This window comes from Miniopterus natalensis, chromosome 1 (genome assembly GCF_054644295.1).
Source record: "Miniopterus natalensis isolate mMinNat1 chromosome 1, mMinNat1.hap1, whole genome shotgun sequence".
Lineage (NCBI taxonomy): Eukaryota > Metazoa > Chordata > Mammalia > Chiroptera > Miniopteridae > Miniopterus > Miniopterus natalensis.
In genome coordinates, this window is record NC_142081.1 from 58,096,536 (window position 1) to 58,111,782 (window position 15,247).

At 42.6% G+C, this 15,247-nt stretch overlaps 1 protein-coding gene across 2 annotated transcripts in view; it reads right to left on the reverse strand.

Annotated features, from left to right (window-relative positions):
- The window catches only part of STARD9 (StAR related lipid transfer domain containing 9), a 101,933-nt gene that overhangs the window by 32,592 nt on the left and 54,094 nt on the right, over positions 1 to 15,247 (reverse strand). The window contains exons 10-21 of one of the 2 annotated variants that reach the window (XM_087822090.1): positions 13,211 to 13,278; positions 12,065 to 12,162; positions 11,449 to 11,658; positions 11,171 to 11,268; positions 9,954 to 10,031; positions 9,458 to 9,526; positions 6,892 to 7,071; positions 4,232 to 4,333; positions 3,752 to 3,803; positions 3,271 to 3,408; positions 2,284 to 2,366; positions 2,038 to 2,141 (exon numbers count right to left, since the gene is read on the reverse strand). In XM_087822090.1, the coding sequence (XP_087678216.1) occupies positions 2,038 to 2,141; positions 2,284 to 2,366; positions 3,271 to 3,408; positions 3,752 to 3,803; positions 4,232 to 4,333; positions 6,892 to 7,071; positions 9,458 to 9,526; positions 9,954 to 10,031; positions 11,171 to 11,268; positions 11,449 to 11,658; positions 12,065 to 12,162; positions 13,211 to 13,278 (1,280 nt within the window). The remainder of the gene's footprint in view (positions 1 to 2,037; positions 2,142 to 2,283; positions 2,367 to 3,270; positions 3,409 to 3,751; positions 3,804 to 4,231; positions 4,334 to 6,891; positions 7,072 to 9,457; positions 9,527 to 9,953; positions 10,032 to 11,170; positions 11,269 to 11,448; positions 11,659 to 12,064; positions 12,163 to 13,210; positions 13,279 to 15,247) is intronic. The other variant, XM_016212304.2, reaches the window with a different exon arrangement.

A 15,247-nucleotide genomic window follows, 5' to 3' on the forward strand; every position in this document is an offset into this window, starting at 1 on the left:
GGCAGCAGTAGCAGTGGCAGCAATTACAGTGTCTCCTGGGCTCTGAGCACTTAAGGTTAAGTCCCCAAAATTCCAAATGGGAAACTGCAAAGAACATGGGCAACAAACAGTTTCAAGGACAAATTCCTTGGTCCAGAACACTGCTGCAAGAGGAAAGGAGACAGACTGGCCAATTTCCCCTAGCTCTGGAGTCAGTTTCAGCTTTGCAGGTTCCCCACAACTGCTCCTCCAGAGAAAAAAGGTAAGGAAAGAAAGCCTAGGACAAGGGGAGGCTTGGGAGCCAACCCCACCAAGAGCAGAGAAGAGACTCTCATGGAGATACAGCCACAAACCAACTGGGAACCCAGCTGACTACTTGCAGTTTTCTCCACTCTCATGGGTTCTCCTCCCAGTTCCTCTGCCCAATCACAGGCTGGAGGCCCACACCACCCTACTTCTACCAGGGCTGGCATAAGATGCCAGCTACGGAAGCTAGGAAGGACCAGCTCAGCCCACAGGCTCTTAGAGCTGGTGCTAAAGAGTGGAGGCAGCGAATAGGAGAGGCCTTGATTCTCTAATCCCTTTCTGTGCTCTCTAAATGAAAGGTCAGATCAGTGTCCATTGGGCCAGAGAGCCCAGGAAGGCCTTAAAAAGGCTGGAGAGCAGTGTCCTCTGGTCAGCAGTGGTGAGATGGGAGAACAGGAGCTTCAGCAAAGTACTCCACATGTTCTAGATTTTTCAACCCATATTGCAAGGATCCCTGGGAGAGAGAGTAGTATCCTTACTTAGAGGTGAGCAAACAGGCTCAGAGACTCAGTAAGTCTTTCCAATGGAAACCTTACCTAAGACAAGGCTTCCTTTCATGGATTCACTACAAAAAGAGAGGGCCACTCTGACAAAACAAGAGCCCCAGCCTCAGTCCTGAGTCCATCTTGGCCTTCATACACTTCACCTGATGTCACCTCTCCCACCTTACCCGTCCCCCCAAACAGCCTTCAGTCTCTTGACTCTAGGATGGTCCTCCCTTAGACTCTGGTGCATGGCCCTTTGGCCCTTAGCAACCACACTGTGAGAACTTGCCTGATCTCATGCTCCCTGCACCAGAGCACATCTGCTCCTGCATCCAACATCCCCCACTACCAAGGTCAGACCCAGGACTATCTTTAGCTGCCATTAAACTCTCCTGGCCTGAGGAAAAAGCAGCTAGTTCCCTGTAAAGGAACCAGGGGACCAAAGGCCATCATAACACCCCGTGCTCATGGTGCTGGACAGTCACCGAATCCCCTGCTGACATTTTCTAAAGGAAGTCCTGAAAGCAGTAGCCACTTTGGCTCTGTGAAAAGAAGGATACCACTGTTCCTAGTACCAAATCCACACGTGTCTAGATCTGGGAAGGGAATTCTATGAAGAAATGGATGAAAAATGACTATGAAGAATAAAAGTAGTTGCCACCAGTCACATATAAAACTCTGGCTCCATGCTTCACAGTTACAATGCTGGTGAAGTGAGTGTGAGAGGGCAGAACCCCAAGATATTTTCACATTGTTCCTGGAGTTCCTGCCCCTGTTATGCATCATTCTGGACCCTTGGTTAAGAGAAAAAAAAGATTCTCAGCCCCACAATGTCTTAAAAAAACCAGAGAATGCCATAGTCCTGGAAGCTAATTGACACACACCTGCATGCACACACAGGTAGCACAGAATGTAAAGAGGTATACAGGGAGGTAAGTTCAAAAACTGTATCAAAGCTATCTATAAAAACACCACATTTAAATCTTATTGACAGAGGAAAGTGGCCATAGGAAACAACAAATGCTATACTTTGTCAGTGATGAAGGAAGTTGCGGTACTGAAGAGGAAATAAATGAGGGCCAAGTCCAGTTCCCTGGCAACTATCAGCTGAGCACCTAGCTCAGCATCTTCAAGTCACTTGCCAAGCTGGTTCAGACCAGGCTTTATTCACACCTTGGCTGCTATACTCGTCTCCCAGCTCCATGTTGTAATGGACTAAGAAGAAAAACTAGTAGGTTCCACAGCAGAATGAGCAGCTGTTTCTCACCTTTTCTTCCAAAGCAAAGGGCAGAGACCCAACCTGGAGGCAGTGACATCTCCATCCAAGTTCAGCCACTCCAAAGAGCCACTGCCACCAACAGCCTCTCCAACCTGAGAACAAGGAAGAAAGCATAGCAAGGCTGCAGTCATCAACCCTCCTTACCCTCCCAAGAGAACCAGACAAAGCTCAAACTCCTCCCCCAGAAAGGAGAAGCAGGGAGGCCAACAGCCACAGAAAAAATAGCACGCTAACCTGCCTTCTCTGCCGAAGGACAGCGGCCTCTGCTGGGTGGTTGAATCGGAACGTCTGTGCTTTCCCCAGGGTTATGACTGCTCCTGTGATACAGAGACAGAGGAGAATTCAATCAACAGCTCCTGTTCTGAGTACACACTATATGCAAGGCACTGTTTTGTGAGGCAAAAGTCCTGCCCTCAACAAGTGGATAAGTTAGCTGAGTCAATAATATATGTATTCATTGGATACTGTACAGCATATGTATCAAACTAATGAAATGAACAGGTAGAGTCTGGTACTCCAAGGGGAAGCAAGATGAGTTCCAGGTGGAGTAGTCAGGGAATACTTCATGGAAGAGGGGGAATATAAGCTCAGCCTCAAAGGACAGAGATTTTAAACAGATTCATAATAGGAGGGCGGGTGGGTGGAGGGGGAGAATTTATATGCACAACCCAAGGACACGGACAATGGTGGGGAGAGGGACTGGAGAGAGAGATGGGACGGGGTGGAATGGGTCATTGGGGAGAAAAAGGGACATCTGTAATATTTTAAACAAAAATAAAATTAAAAAATAAATAAAGTTAAAAACAAAAACCAAAAAAACCCAGATTCATAATAGTAGTAATTGTGACAGTAATAATGATAATGAGCATTTACTAAGTGCCAAGAACACTGTTAAGAACATTACATGGATTAGCTCATTCAAGCCTCACATTTCCTGCTATTCAATCCTCTTATTATCCCCATTTTACAGATGAGAAAATTGAGGCTCAGATAATTCCCCAAGGACACAGAGTTAACAAACACAGGACAAATTTCAGAGTTATTCTCCATTCTGGGGCCCAGGAATTAGGGCTTCTTCATGTATGGGAAGAAGACTGTATTAGGAAATATTCAGATCTCTGGGTGCAGAAACTGCTTTACTGAGTTCTCTGGGTCTGGCCCATGGGAATGGAGCTGGTCCATCAGTCATCCTAGCATACACAGGGCGGTAGACAGTCCTACCTTGGGTCAGGCGGCAGGAGGCAGTGACCTCCCGGCCATTGACTATGCAGCGGGCCCCCTGGGCAGGCCGCAGAATGACGACCCCACAGGCGCTGGTGATAGTGCAGTGGTCTCTCTCTATCCACTGACCCTGCAGGACTACAGAGAAGAGATGGAGGTCACCTGGGCAGAGGCATGGCCCAGGGAAACACCCCCTCCATTCTTCCCATGAGATCCGACTCCACATCTGGAAGATCTCGTATCCCAAGATGGGAAGAGCCACCACCTGAAACCTCCCAGACCTGGATCCTCCTACATGTGGGTCCCCCTCCTACCATGTCCCAGACACACAGCTGCAGCCCGACAACCTAGCAGCAAAAAGAGAAGCCCCTTAGGACTTCAAAGATCCTTTCCTCTTAGAGCACCATCAGGTTCCTCTGCAGAAAGCTGTCAGGCATGAGTATCTGCCACAAAGTGTCAGACCATATGCCCTGTCACTTACCAATATCCTGTTCCTGTTCTGAGTCAATCCTTCCTATTTTTGTTGTCCCTTCCTAAAGGGAAAAACAAAGTCATCTAAATGAAAATAAAAAGGGACACAGCCCTGTCCCCAAAGAGGAGTCCACCTGTTTGAGTGTTATCACTGTCTTCCCACACCTAGCTTTTTCTACACCACTCCTCTCAACTTTGGTCCAGGCTGTTCTGACTGCTCTGCCCACTCACTCTGCAGCCAGGAAGACACTGAGAAGGTGGGGGCAAAAAATATCTGACAAAGCAGCACCAGATCTTTGCAAAGTCGAACAAGTATAGCCTGAGGTTAGGGAATAGCCAGGGCCGTCAGTCAGAGATTCTTTAGTCTGAGGAAGTGGGTACACAGGTGTAGCTTTCTCTCAGGGGCTAAGGTTCGTGTGTTCCAAGTTCGGTCCAGTCAGTCTCAGACACACGTGTTCTATGAAGGTGTATGGAAGCACAGGATTTTTACCTTCCTGGTCCGCAGATGAAGTTTAACAGACACCAGATTGTAAGAAGGGTAAAGCACGAATAGGAGAAAAGCACATCTAGAATCAAAAAGGACTGGAAGAGAGTATAAGAGAGGAGGGGAAATGGGAGTTAGTATAAATGAATCACAAGGTTAGTAGAAGACAAGGCCTTTTGGCCTTTGATCATGGCAATTCAGACAACATAGCTGTTTGAGGAAGGCAGCAACACGGCAACAGAGATGTTGAGTTTAGATGTATATTTATCATTCATTGATTCACTATTTCCTAGGCACTGCACTGAGTGCTTTATAGACATCTCTTATTTAACCCTTTAACAACCAAAATGTAGGTATTATTATCCCCCTTTTATAGACATGGGATTGAAGCTAATAGGGAATAAGTTGCCCAAGGAACCCACAAACTAAACAGGAGAGCTCTGGCTAGAATTCCATGCTTTTCCAACCTCAGCATACCACCTCCCTAGTAACCAAGGTTTTCAAAGTGACCAGAGTGTGTCATACTAGGCTTCACAGTTAGCAGCCAGAGGGGTGGTCCCTGCAGTTCCCCCAAAATAGCTTGTGAGGAGAAAGATTCCTAGAAGTGATGAATGAGGCTCTGTGCCCCCCTCCACACGCACACCCACAAACAGCCAGAGCCCAGCCTTTTCTGCTCAGCCACTGAGGATCACACAAGCCAATGGAGACTGGCCTCCAAACACTGCCAAACAGAATCAAGGGAAAGAGGTCAAGACCCCTCATGTGGGTTCAGGGTCATCCTTGATGATGAGGCACATTCCTCCCCAAAGGAAAAAGGCCACAGCATATCACAACTTCTAGACTTGCAGGGCAGAAACAACCAAAAAATGTGATGGCATCGGTTTAACAAGGACTGAACTGGAACCTGTGCATGCTGCCCCTCTGCCTCTTTACGTGGGGAAAGTTAGCAGCACAAAGGCACTTATGAGGATGAATTCTAGGATATCAGTAACCTGTGCTCTATGCATCCTTTCCCCTGGCCCCCTTCCCGCCCAAGGTTCCTCCCAAGCTTTCAGGGCGTTTCTAGTGACTAGTTCTGGATCTGTAAACAAGCCAGCAAAGCAAAAAACAAACAAAACAGAATCTGAGTGATTACTGTTATACTACTACCCAAACCAATGGGTAAACAAATGGAAACAATGTGTAAACAAATGGAAACAATGGGTACATAAAATGCAGAAATGCCAGTATTACCACTAACTGGACCCCATCCCCCAGGTTCACTGGAAATGCACCCAGCAGGGAGTGCCACCCTGGGTGTGCACTGGCTCAGGGAGGAAAACCAGCATCTCTGCATTCAGAGGGGGCCGGTCACATCCTTTCACCCTCTACTGCTACTCCAAGCCCTGCCGCTTAACTTCTAGCTTCATCTGCTCATTCCACATGCAATCAATATATCAGATCAGCTCTACTCAAATACTGACCATTTTAAAACACCCCGTCCCTTCCTGACTTCCAACCTCTCCCTGTGGTTCCATAGTCTTTAGATTCTGCCTGAGGCATTTTCACTGAGATAATTTATACTCTGTGTATCAGAAAATAAGCTACTTTAACTTTCTGTCTGAGAGGCTCAGTCTCTGACAACTCCTTCAAGGCTTAAGAAGAGACTTTCTGAACATGATGAGCTTTGCTAACATCTCACTACCACATGTACTGCAGCATTAGGAGTCTAATTTCTCCAGGGATAATAGCAGCATTACATGTGCCCCATAAACTCTCTTCCTTTACATTGTCAGCTGGGGACAATTATAAGAATGAAGATTGGATTTTCAGTGAGCATAGGGATTTGGGCCAGGAAAAGTATATTTTGCCTTCCACAGAGACTGTCCCTCTACAGCAGGACATTTTTGATGAGGGCAGGATATAAGACTCTATCTACCATGAGTCACTAATTCTAACTGCTTCATTTATAAATGAGGATCTGGCCTCCAGGTGACAAAGAACCGGGTGAGCCAGGTCCTTCATGAAAGGCCTTAATTTTTTTTCCTCTGGGTGGCTGCATGTCATGCCCCCACGGCCCCACCCCACACCCCACCCCAGCCTTTGGATTCTCCCTCATGCTTTCTCTAAACTTCTTGTATCTACTTTCTCTCTCCTCTCTTCTTTCCCAAGTAAAGCTAATAATGGAGAATTGGGAGGAGCACGTTTTGTTGATTTGGAGGCTGAATGAAGTGGGGAAGCATTGAAATGAAACTGTTTCAGATCTTTTGATTCTCCCTTTAGCCATCTGTGAGCAGCTCAGGAGCACCAGTGGTATTTTAAGGTTAGGATTTCACCTCCTTGCCTACATTCCTGTGTTTCAGGAAGCCAGAAAAAGAATACAAGCAGCAGCATTCTTATTTTAAAATGAGGAAATTAAGGCTCAGAGAACAAAAGTAAATTATATAAGAGCAACAGTAGCAGCAGCTAAAAGAATAAATGATTGTTTTGATTTCCAGTCTTCTGCTCTATTCATACAAAAACCAAATGGGTCCCAATTGGTTGGCTAGTTGTTTCCTGAGGGCAAACCTGAAGGCAGCTCTGTGGCATTTCTCAATTAACAGATGCACAGATGCTGCCCCTGGCTTTTCCCTCCTTGACCTCTGGGACCAGTAGCTCAGGAAGAAGGAATGCACCTGCCTACGCACCTTGAGGTGATAGAGTACGACACCTGTGCTGAGCACATCATCCTCCAAGGCCATCAGGTGTGGCAGGCTGGAGTCAATGACAACCCCAGCCCTCCTCCTGTTGATGTCCACTCTGTAATGCTCCACGAAGGCCTTCCACTCATGCCACTTATGGGTCCAGTCTTTAGTCAGCTGGTCTATCTGCAGAGGCAGAGGTGGTGGTCTCAGAGACTCAGCATGAGAAGCAAACTAAAGTTCAGATGTCATCCTGGCCCGATTCCCCTCACCCCCATCCCCACCCCCACCCCCACCCCGTATTACTTTCTTACTCTCCCCCGTTACTATTCAAAGCCCCACAGAGGCCCTTGCACCTCCTCTGTCACATCTCTGTGTTTTTTAAGTTTTCTTAAATAAGCAAGTGTTACTTTCATAAATAGAAACTCCCATATAAACATTAAAGCTTTCTGCAACAAGCATGTATTGTTTTTATAATTGGGAAAAAACACACCATTAATGTTATTTTAAAAAAATTAATTGAAATGTTAGTCAGACATCTATAATTCCCCCTTCCCATCCCCCTTCTATTCTATGTGATCCATGCTGGGAATCCTTTTGTGACCTAACACTTCTTTCTCAAGGTGCAGCACCTTGACTTTTTTTTTTTTCTTTTACTTCTAATGTAAGTGTGTACGTAGCTCAAAGACCACAAAGCACAGGTCTCCCGGGGGGAGAACAAAGACTATATGAAACTGGTCTGAAAGACCACAGTCATAAAATAACAACATAATAATAAAATCCTGAGGGCTTATCAGGATCAGTTTTAAATATAAATATACCAAGACTTAGAGGCCTTAAGACCACCTGGGGAATGTAAACAAACAATACTGACTGCAGAGTCCTTTTTTCTTCTTATGGTGGAAATTCATGCCTAGGCAGGCAGCTTATCCTGGAAATGTAAGAACTAAGGAACACGGGAAAAGAAACTGGATTCAACTAAATTCTTCTATCATAAATGGAATACTTAAGAAAAAAGAAACTATGCCAAGTTGAGGTACAATATGTTAAGGACCCTATAAACATTACTTTTAATGTCACAATCATTGGGTTGAAGTTTGAAAACTACAGGGTAACCAAAGGGCCAAGCTGGATTGGGACCTGGCAGAGGCAAGCAGCAGCAGGTCACTCTAGCTTATAGTTTGGCCAGCCTGGCACAGCAACCTGGAGGCACTGCTGAACACACCTCCCTCTGGCCGGCTCTCTCACTGAGTCCTGCATCCACTAGAATTCCACTGGCCTGCACAATGCAAAAATGCTAATGAGCCTGGAATGATTTTGACTCTTTCCTCATCTCTTATGTATAGGAGCACAATATTTTCTGAACCCCAAATCAGAACATATGGTTAAACACAGAATTTTTGAGAAACTTCTGGATACGTGATATAATCCTGAAGTTTAGTTTGGATAACAAAATGTTGACATAGCCAGGATACTGTAATAACACATAGGATGATGTAATAGAAGATTGGAAATTGAGACATTTGGTTGCAGGATCTAAATCGAACCTGCCACCAAATAGTGCCTGTCATTTTTTCCTTTTAAGTGTCTCTGGGAATCACCATGTAATCTAATCTCCCAAAATGTCTTGTCCTCGCTCTCACAGGGTCACGACAACAGTCTCTTTCCTCCTTGGTCTCTCTGCTTATAGGCTCCCCTCCCTTCAATCCATCCTACATACAACTGTCATATTACTTTCCCTACTACACTCCTTTATTATAACACCAACCTGGCTCAGGAAGCTACGATCAATCCGTTTATGTCAAGTTCAAACCTCCCAAACTGCCCTCACCTTACTTCCCTAACCTCTACCAAGAGCGCCTATCCCAGATAGCTTAGCTGTGTGCTTCCACATGGCCTCTCACACTGTGTGCTTCCACATGGCCTCCCACACCAGTTCATCCCCTCAGTTCCATGGATTTGCTTATGTTATCCCTTTCTCACCCCAAATTCCTTACCCCTTTTACCTACCTAACAAACTCTATCAATTTTTCAAGGTCTAGTTCAAGTTCTCGGACTTTCAGCTCCAGCAATGTAATACCTGCACTGAAAATTCCAAGCCATCATGATTTCTTCCTTCCCTAAGCTCTTTCATCTAACTCATATAGTTATTACATTTAAATGTGTTTAAATTTAAATGTCTCTAAATGTGTTTCCAGCTAGACTGTAAGCCACTTGAGAGCAGGGACTACTATATTTTGCAGCATCATGCTGAGCACCTATTTGGTGCTCAATGAATACATGTTGGTTGGTTGATTGACTGGTAAATAAATTCTATTTTATAAGCTATTGCGACTATACAAAGGGAGTTGTCATTTTTGACAGAACAAAACAAAGTCAGAAAGCTGGTCACCAGCCGTTCAGACAAACCAATCCCCCATTCAAGGATCAGTGCAGACAAAAATTATCTCTAAACTAGACAGAACCTCTCTGTCCTGACAGGGGAGCAGCCCCAGCCTAGGAATGATGGAGAGAGATCAGGCCTCCTCCCAGGGTGATGTAAAGCACAACTGAGTCCACCTCACACACTCACCTTCAATTCATTCTGGAGAACCAGCTCCTTCAGATTTCCATCCTTCTCATTCAATGATCTGAAGTTTCTCTGAACAAAGAGAGAGTTGTGTTTTGTGGGTCCCACCCTTACTCTTGTGAGAGGGAAGAGACAGTACACATAAGGAAAAGACTATTGTTAAAATCAGAAATAAATCAGAAGCCTAAGTATTTGGGCTCAGATAGACACAAAGAAGGTGAATTCAAAGAAATTTTTCTGGAGGGCCCATTCCCCATATCTACCCACAAACAGAGTAAGAGCCATTCAGGGAAATGCACTTTGGACAATAGAGATGATACAGTGAGAGGATGTCCACCCCATCTGAAACTACACAGGTAATCAGAGTAATCCCCATCCAGTTTTTGCACCTGCCCCTGCTCCACAGGTGTCACTTAATTGAGAACACAAAGCAGCACGCAGACGGTTTGCAGAAGAAAAGGGGCTTTTCAATACATACAAGTTCTGATTGCCAACATACCAGTTCGAAGCTCAATAGCATGGCTTTCAGTCGTCTAATCTCTTCCCTGAGCTCTCTGATCAACTTTACGTTTGCATCCTGAAACAGAGAACTCAGTCACCAGTGATTGATAACAGCTATGAGATCATGCAATTAGCTTGGAAGAAGTACATTATTCCTTTGGAGTACCTTCTGGGGCAGTCTTCTCAAGATGTGGTCCCAGGACTAAGAACTTGTTAGAAATACAAATTCTGCTCCTACTCAACACCTACTAAATCAGAAACTCCTGAGGGCTGGGGCCCAACTGTGGTTTAATAAACCCTCCAGGAGATTCTTATACACACTAAAGTTTGAGAATCACTGTCCTAGAGCAGGTCAGGCAGGTAACACAAATGCCAGGGCATGTACAGATAGTAAGTGCTAATCTTTCTGTATGGTAACTAAACTTAGTACCTGTCTATTTACATCGCCTTTTTAAAAGAATAACTTTTTAAAATCCTCATCTGAGAATATTTTTATTGATTTTAGAGAGACAGGAAAGGGAGAGGGAAGAAAGGAGGGGGAGAGAGAGGGAGAAACATTAATTGGTTGCCTCCCGCATGTGCCCCAACTGGGGATGAAACCCAAAACCTAGGTATGTGCTCTGACCAGAATGGAACCCACAACCTTTTGGTGCATGGGACAATGCTCCAACTGAGCCACCCAGCCAGGACTAATTACACTGCCTTTTAAAACAGTTCACAGGTGGGCTAGATCTGTGTGGCCACCAGTTTGTAATGCCTGCCTTGGAACTGTTCAGCGAAATTGCAAAGCAGATAAGGAATTTTTGGAATATTCTCATTAAAAAATTTATTATATGCCTTTTTTAGCCCAAAACACAGACGTAATTACCATATGCATAGGAAAAAAAAGCATACATCAACAAAAACTCAGAATAAAATTAGTAAATAAAGAAACTTTTAAATAAGCTTTCTTAGAATGATAATGGTACACCATGAATGTTAAGAGGAATGGTCTTAGGAAAATATCTAAATTATTCATAATAGGTTATAAATGAAGTCGGTAGAGATATCAGAGAAGGGTAGAACACTAGAAGAAAGAATTTCACTTCCTTATCATTTGAAGAACAAGTGTGGCAAGCTAGAGTGAGTACACAAAGAAAGACATCAATGAGAGAGAGAACAAAAGGAGAACTTTGGTAAAGTATAACAGACCAGGACTTCAGATGAAGGTCTCACCTCATTTACCCGTGGCTTGTTGATGATGTTCTTGGCATTGGATGCGTATCTCAGTGTACTCATGGTCTCACTGTAGCTAGTGTGTGCAGGAGACACAGCTGAGGTAAAAGAAGAAAGTTAAAAAACATGCCAAGCCCTCTGACCCAGCCCATAACCACTTGCCTTGCTGCTACTGTCCATGTTGTATAAGAGACCCTTGATGAAATGGGTGGTCGTGGCCCTTTCTCGGAGGCACAGTACCAGTCCCAACACAGAACCAGCCCCAGCATCCCACTCACTGGCAACCATGATGGTTCTGGAGTTGCCACCAAGGCTGTCCTTCAGCAGCCAGGTCAACACAGAGTCCCGATATGGGATGTAAGACTGCCTCCGGGAGGGTCCCCCTCCACTACAGGTCCCAGAAGGAGAGCTAGGAATCCCACTGTCACCACCATTGCTGGTTACACTGTTGAGGCTCTGGCAGCTGCTGAATACTTGAGAGTTCTGGGCTTAAAAGACAAAAAATAATAAAAGTGGAAGAAAAAAGAAATTCTAAAACAAATTCATTAAAAGAAAACAATGGTTGGGGAACAAAGACTTAAGTTCCACACTTCTTAATCCCTTTCTGCATACGGTAAGATCTTTAAGTTTAAGCCCTAAATTAGAGTTTGGGCTTATGACATGGATATTTGAGCTACACAATATTTTAGTCTCTCTTCTTTCTGAAATGAGAGTACAAGATGATGGCCAAGTTGTCTAAAACAACAGATAAATATCAATTTTTATGCTCCAAACCAGAAGGTAACTGTATCAAAAAGAACCCTGTATCTACCCCATTTTGACAAAATGAAAATACATAAGTTATTCTCCAAAGTCTCCCTCCCACTCTGATGAGCCAGTCTATCAGCAAAATACCTAAAGTGGAGATGACAATTCCTAGAGTCACAAGAGACTTGTTGATATTGGCTCCTTCAGTGATCCGGTCCTTACAGTAACTGGGGTCCGCTCTTTCACTAAAACAGTCAATAAAAACAAAAACAAAAGCAAACAAGACAACACTATCCTTATAATATGCTCAAAGACACTATCCATTATGTTGTACATCATGTAAAATACCCACATAATAAGTCCCTTTTAGAATTCAATTCCAGAAAAAAAAGTTGCCATCTTGTGATGAACTGGCATTCTTCTGCTTCTCAGGCTTTAAAAATCAAATAATTCATTACATTTCTGTTTTTATTTTGGCTGCCAGAGCACTTCCAGCTAAATGTAATACTCATTTACAATAATTATATTAGCGTGGCTTTTTGGTATACCTCCCCTCTACCTTTATTGTTTTATTTCACACATTAATGGCTTTATAGTATCTGTGTCATTAACTGTCAACTGTCTCAAATTCCTTTTTAAAGTAAATGGCAAATATTCAAAATTTACACTTCTGATTAACTGATACAGTTTATTCCAGATAGCACTTAGTTTTTAAGGGAATGCTGTATCATATCAATTGTTTAGCAGTTTTAAAATAAGAAAATTTCCTTATTTCATCTTACACTTTTTGATGACCACATTATCCCCAAGACTTTCTTCTTTCTGGATATGTGACTATGATTCATGCTTCCTTCTAATACTTAAAAGGCAGTACTAAGTCAAAGGAAAAAAGCATGCTAACTCAGTTACCCCTTCTTAGAGCAGTGGTTTTCAATTCTGTCTGTACAATGGAATCACCGGGCTGCTTTAAAAACTACTGATGCTTGCACCCCTCCTGACTCCACTAATAATCTGATTTACTTGGTCTAAGGTGCAGCCCAGGCATTGGGAATTTTACAAGGTCCCAGGTGATTTTAACGGGCAACTAAGATTGAAAACCCCTGATGTGGAACTTTCCAGGTCCTAGAAGTTATAATTTCTTAATCTAGCATTGAAAGAATTTATTTCTTTTGTAATTTCCTCAGTATTACTGAACTATGAAAAGGGCTGGAACAAGTTTATTCCCTAAAAAATGGGCAAGAACAAGGTCACTGCCAAGGGAGTAATTCCCCTTGGCTTTGAAATCCTAATTACCTGCCTGCTAGGTCCACAAGGTTGATCTTGCTAGTGATTTCAGAGGGCAAGTTGTTCTCCAGAACCGCCTAAGGTAGAAAAAACATTTAAAGCTTGTCATTTGGCACATGTGTTTTTTCTTCCCCTTATACACCCTCCTGACCAAAGTGATATTTTAGATTTTTAGCCACTCATTCAAAAAACTCTGTATTCAAATGTGCTAGATGAGATCACAATATCTGATAGATATAATTCGTAAGCTCTGGGTACTTACTTCACTGAAAATATAAGCAAGACTTCCGCAGAAAAACTGGACAAATCCCACAAAGTCCTCTGAGCACAATGCTCGGGGGCACCAAGAATTTTAGTACAATTTACCAGGCAAATACTCATCTCCCCTCCAGGGGGCTCTTTCTCAGCAGGTTGGGGCCCCTGCAAGAGGTTTGGTGTGTCAGTCTTGTTAGCATGAATCACATCAGGTTAACTGATTTAGGGCAGCGATATGCAACCTTTTTCGTCTCATGGCACACATAAACTAATTATTAAAATATTTTTTGCTGACTTGACAAATAAAATAGGTGTAATTTTGATTCATTCACATGGGATGGCTACTGTTGTGTTGGTTGTTGTCATTTTTTTATTTGACATTCTAAGGGAAAGAGGTCAGTGCCCCTGGCTAGTCAGGTATTGCATACTTTAAAACTTCTTGCAGCACACCAGTGTTGAAACACAAGGGTTGAAAAATCTCTGCCTCTCTATATTCTATTCAGGGGCATCCAGCCCTCAAGAGCGAAACTATTTTTCCTTTTTCTTAAATTCAGTGTGGGTTTTTTGTTGTTTTATTTTAAAACAACAAAATCCAGCTTTAAAATATTCCCGTTTTTCTCAAGTGTGTTTGCAATCAGTCTCCATTCCCATCCCGAGCCCTAGGCGACCATTCATCAACTTTCTATCTTTATAAATTCATCTTCTCAGGATTTCATACAAACAGAATTATACAATGTCTGGCTTCTTTCACTGTGCATAATTATCTTGAGAGTCATACATTTTGAGGTGTGTATCAATAGTCCATTCATTTTTATTGCTGAGTAGTATTCCATTGTATGGTTTGTTTATCCATTCACCTCTTAATAGACATCTGAGTTGTTTTCAGTTTTGAATAATTACAAATTATATAACTTATTACAAACTACATTTTGTACAAGTACAAATATGAATATTTGTTTACAAGTCTTTGTATGGACTTTTTTTTTCCTTGGGAAACACATCTAGGAGTGGAATGGCTAGATCACATGGTAGATATGTGCTTAATTTTTTAAGAAACTGTCAGATTGTTTTCAAAAGTTGTTATACCACTTTCCATTCCCACTAGTAGTTCAGTGTATGAGAACTGCAGCTCCTATACATCTTTCCACTATTTAGAATAATCACTCTTTTTAATTTTAGCCATTTTAAAAGGTGAATAGTGATATCTCATTTGGTTTTAATTTGCATTCCCTCATAATTAATGATGTTGGGCATCTATTTAAGTACTTAACTGCAATCTGAATATTTTCGTTAATGAAGTGTTGGTTCAAAACTTTTCCCATTGTTTTCTTAAGTTTGGAGAGTTCTCTATATATTCTGGATACAAGTCCTTTATCAGGTGTATGTCTTATAAATACTCTCAATCTGTGGCTTTTCTTTTTATTCTCTAGTAGTGTTGTTCAAAGAACAGAAGTTTAAAATTTTGACCACTTCCAAATTTCCATTTGTTCTTTTGTTCACTTGTATTGTTAGTGTCATATCTAAAATAGAACTTTACCTAATCAAAGGTCACAAAGGTTCTCCCATGTTATCTTCTACAAGGAAAATAGTTTAGGTTTTACATTTATGTCTATGATCCAGTTTGAATTAATTTTTAGATAAAGTACAAGGTATAGATCAAAATTGTCTTGTTTTGTTTTAGGTTTTTTTTTAACATATGGATATCCAATTGTTCTACCATTATTTGTTGAAAAGACTAGACATACTCTATTGAATTGCCTTTGCCACTTTTTAAAAAAATAAGTTGCCTAT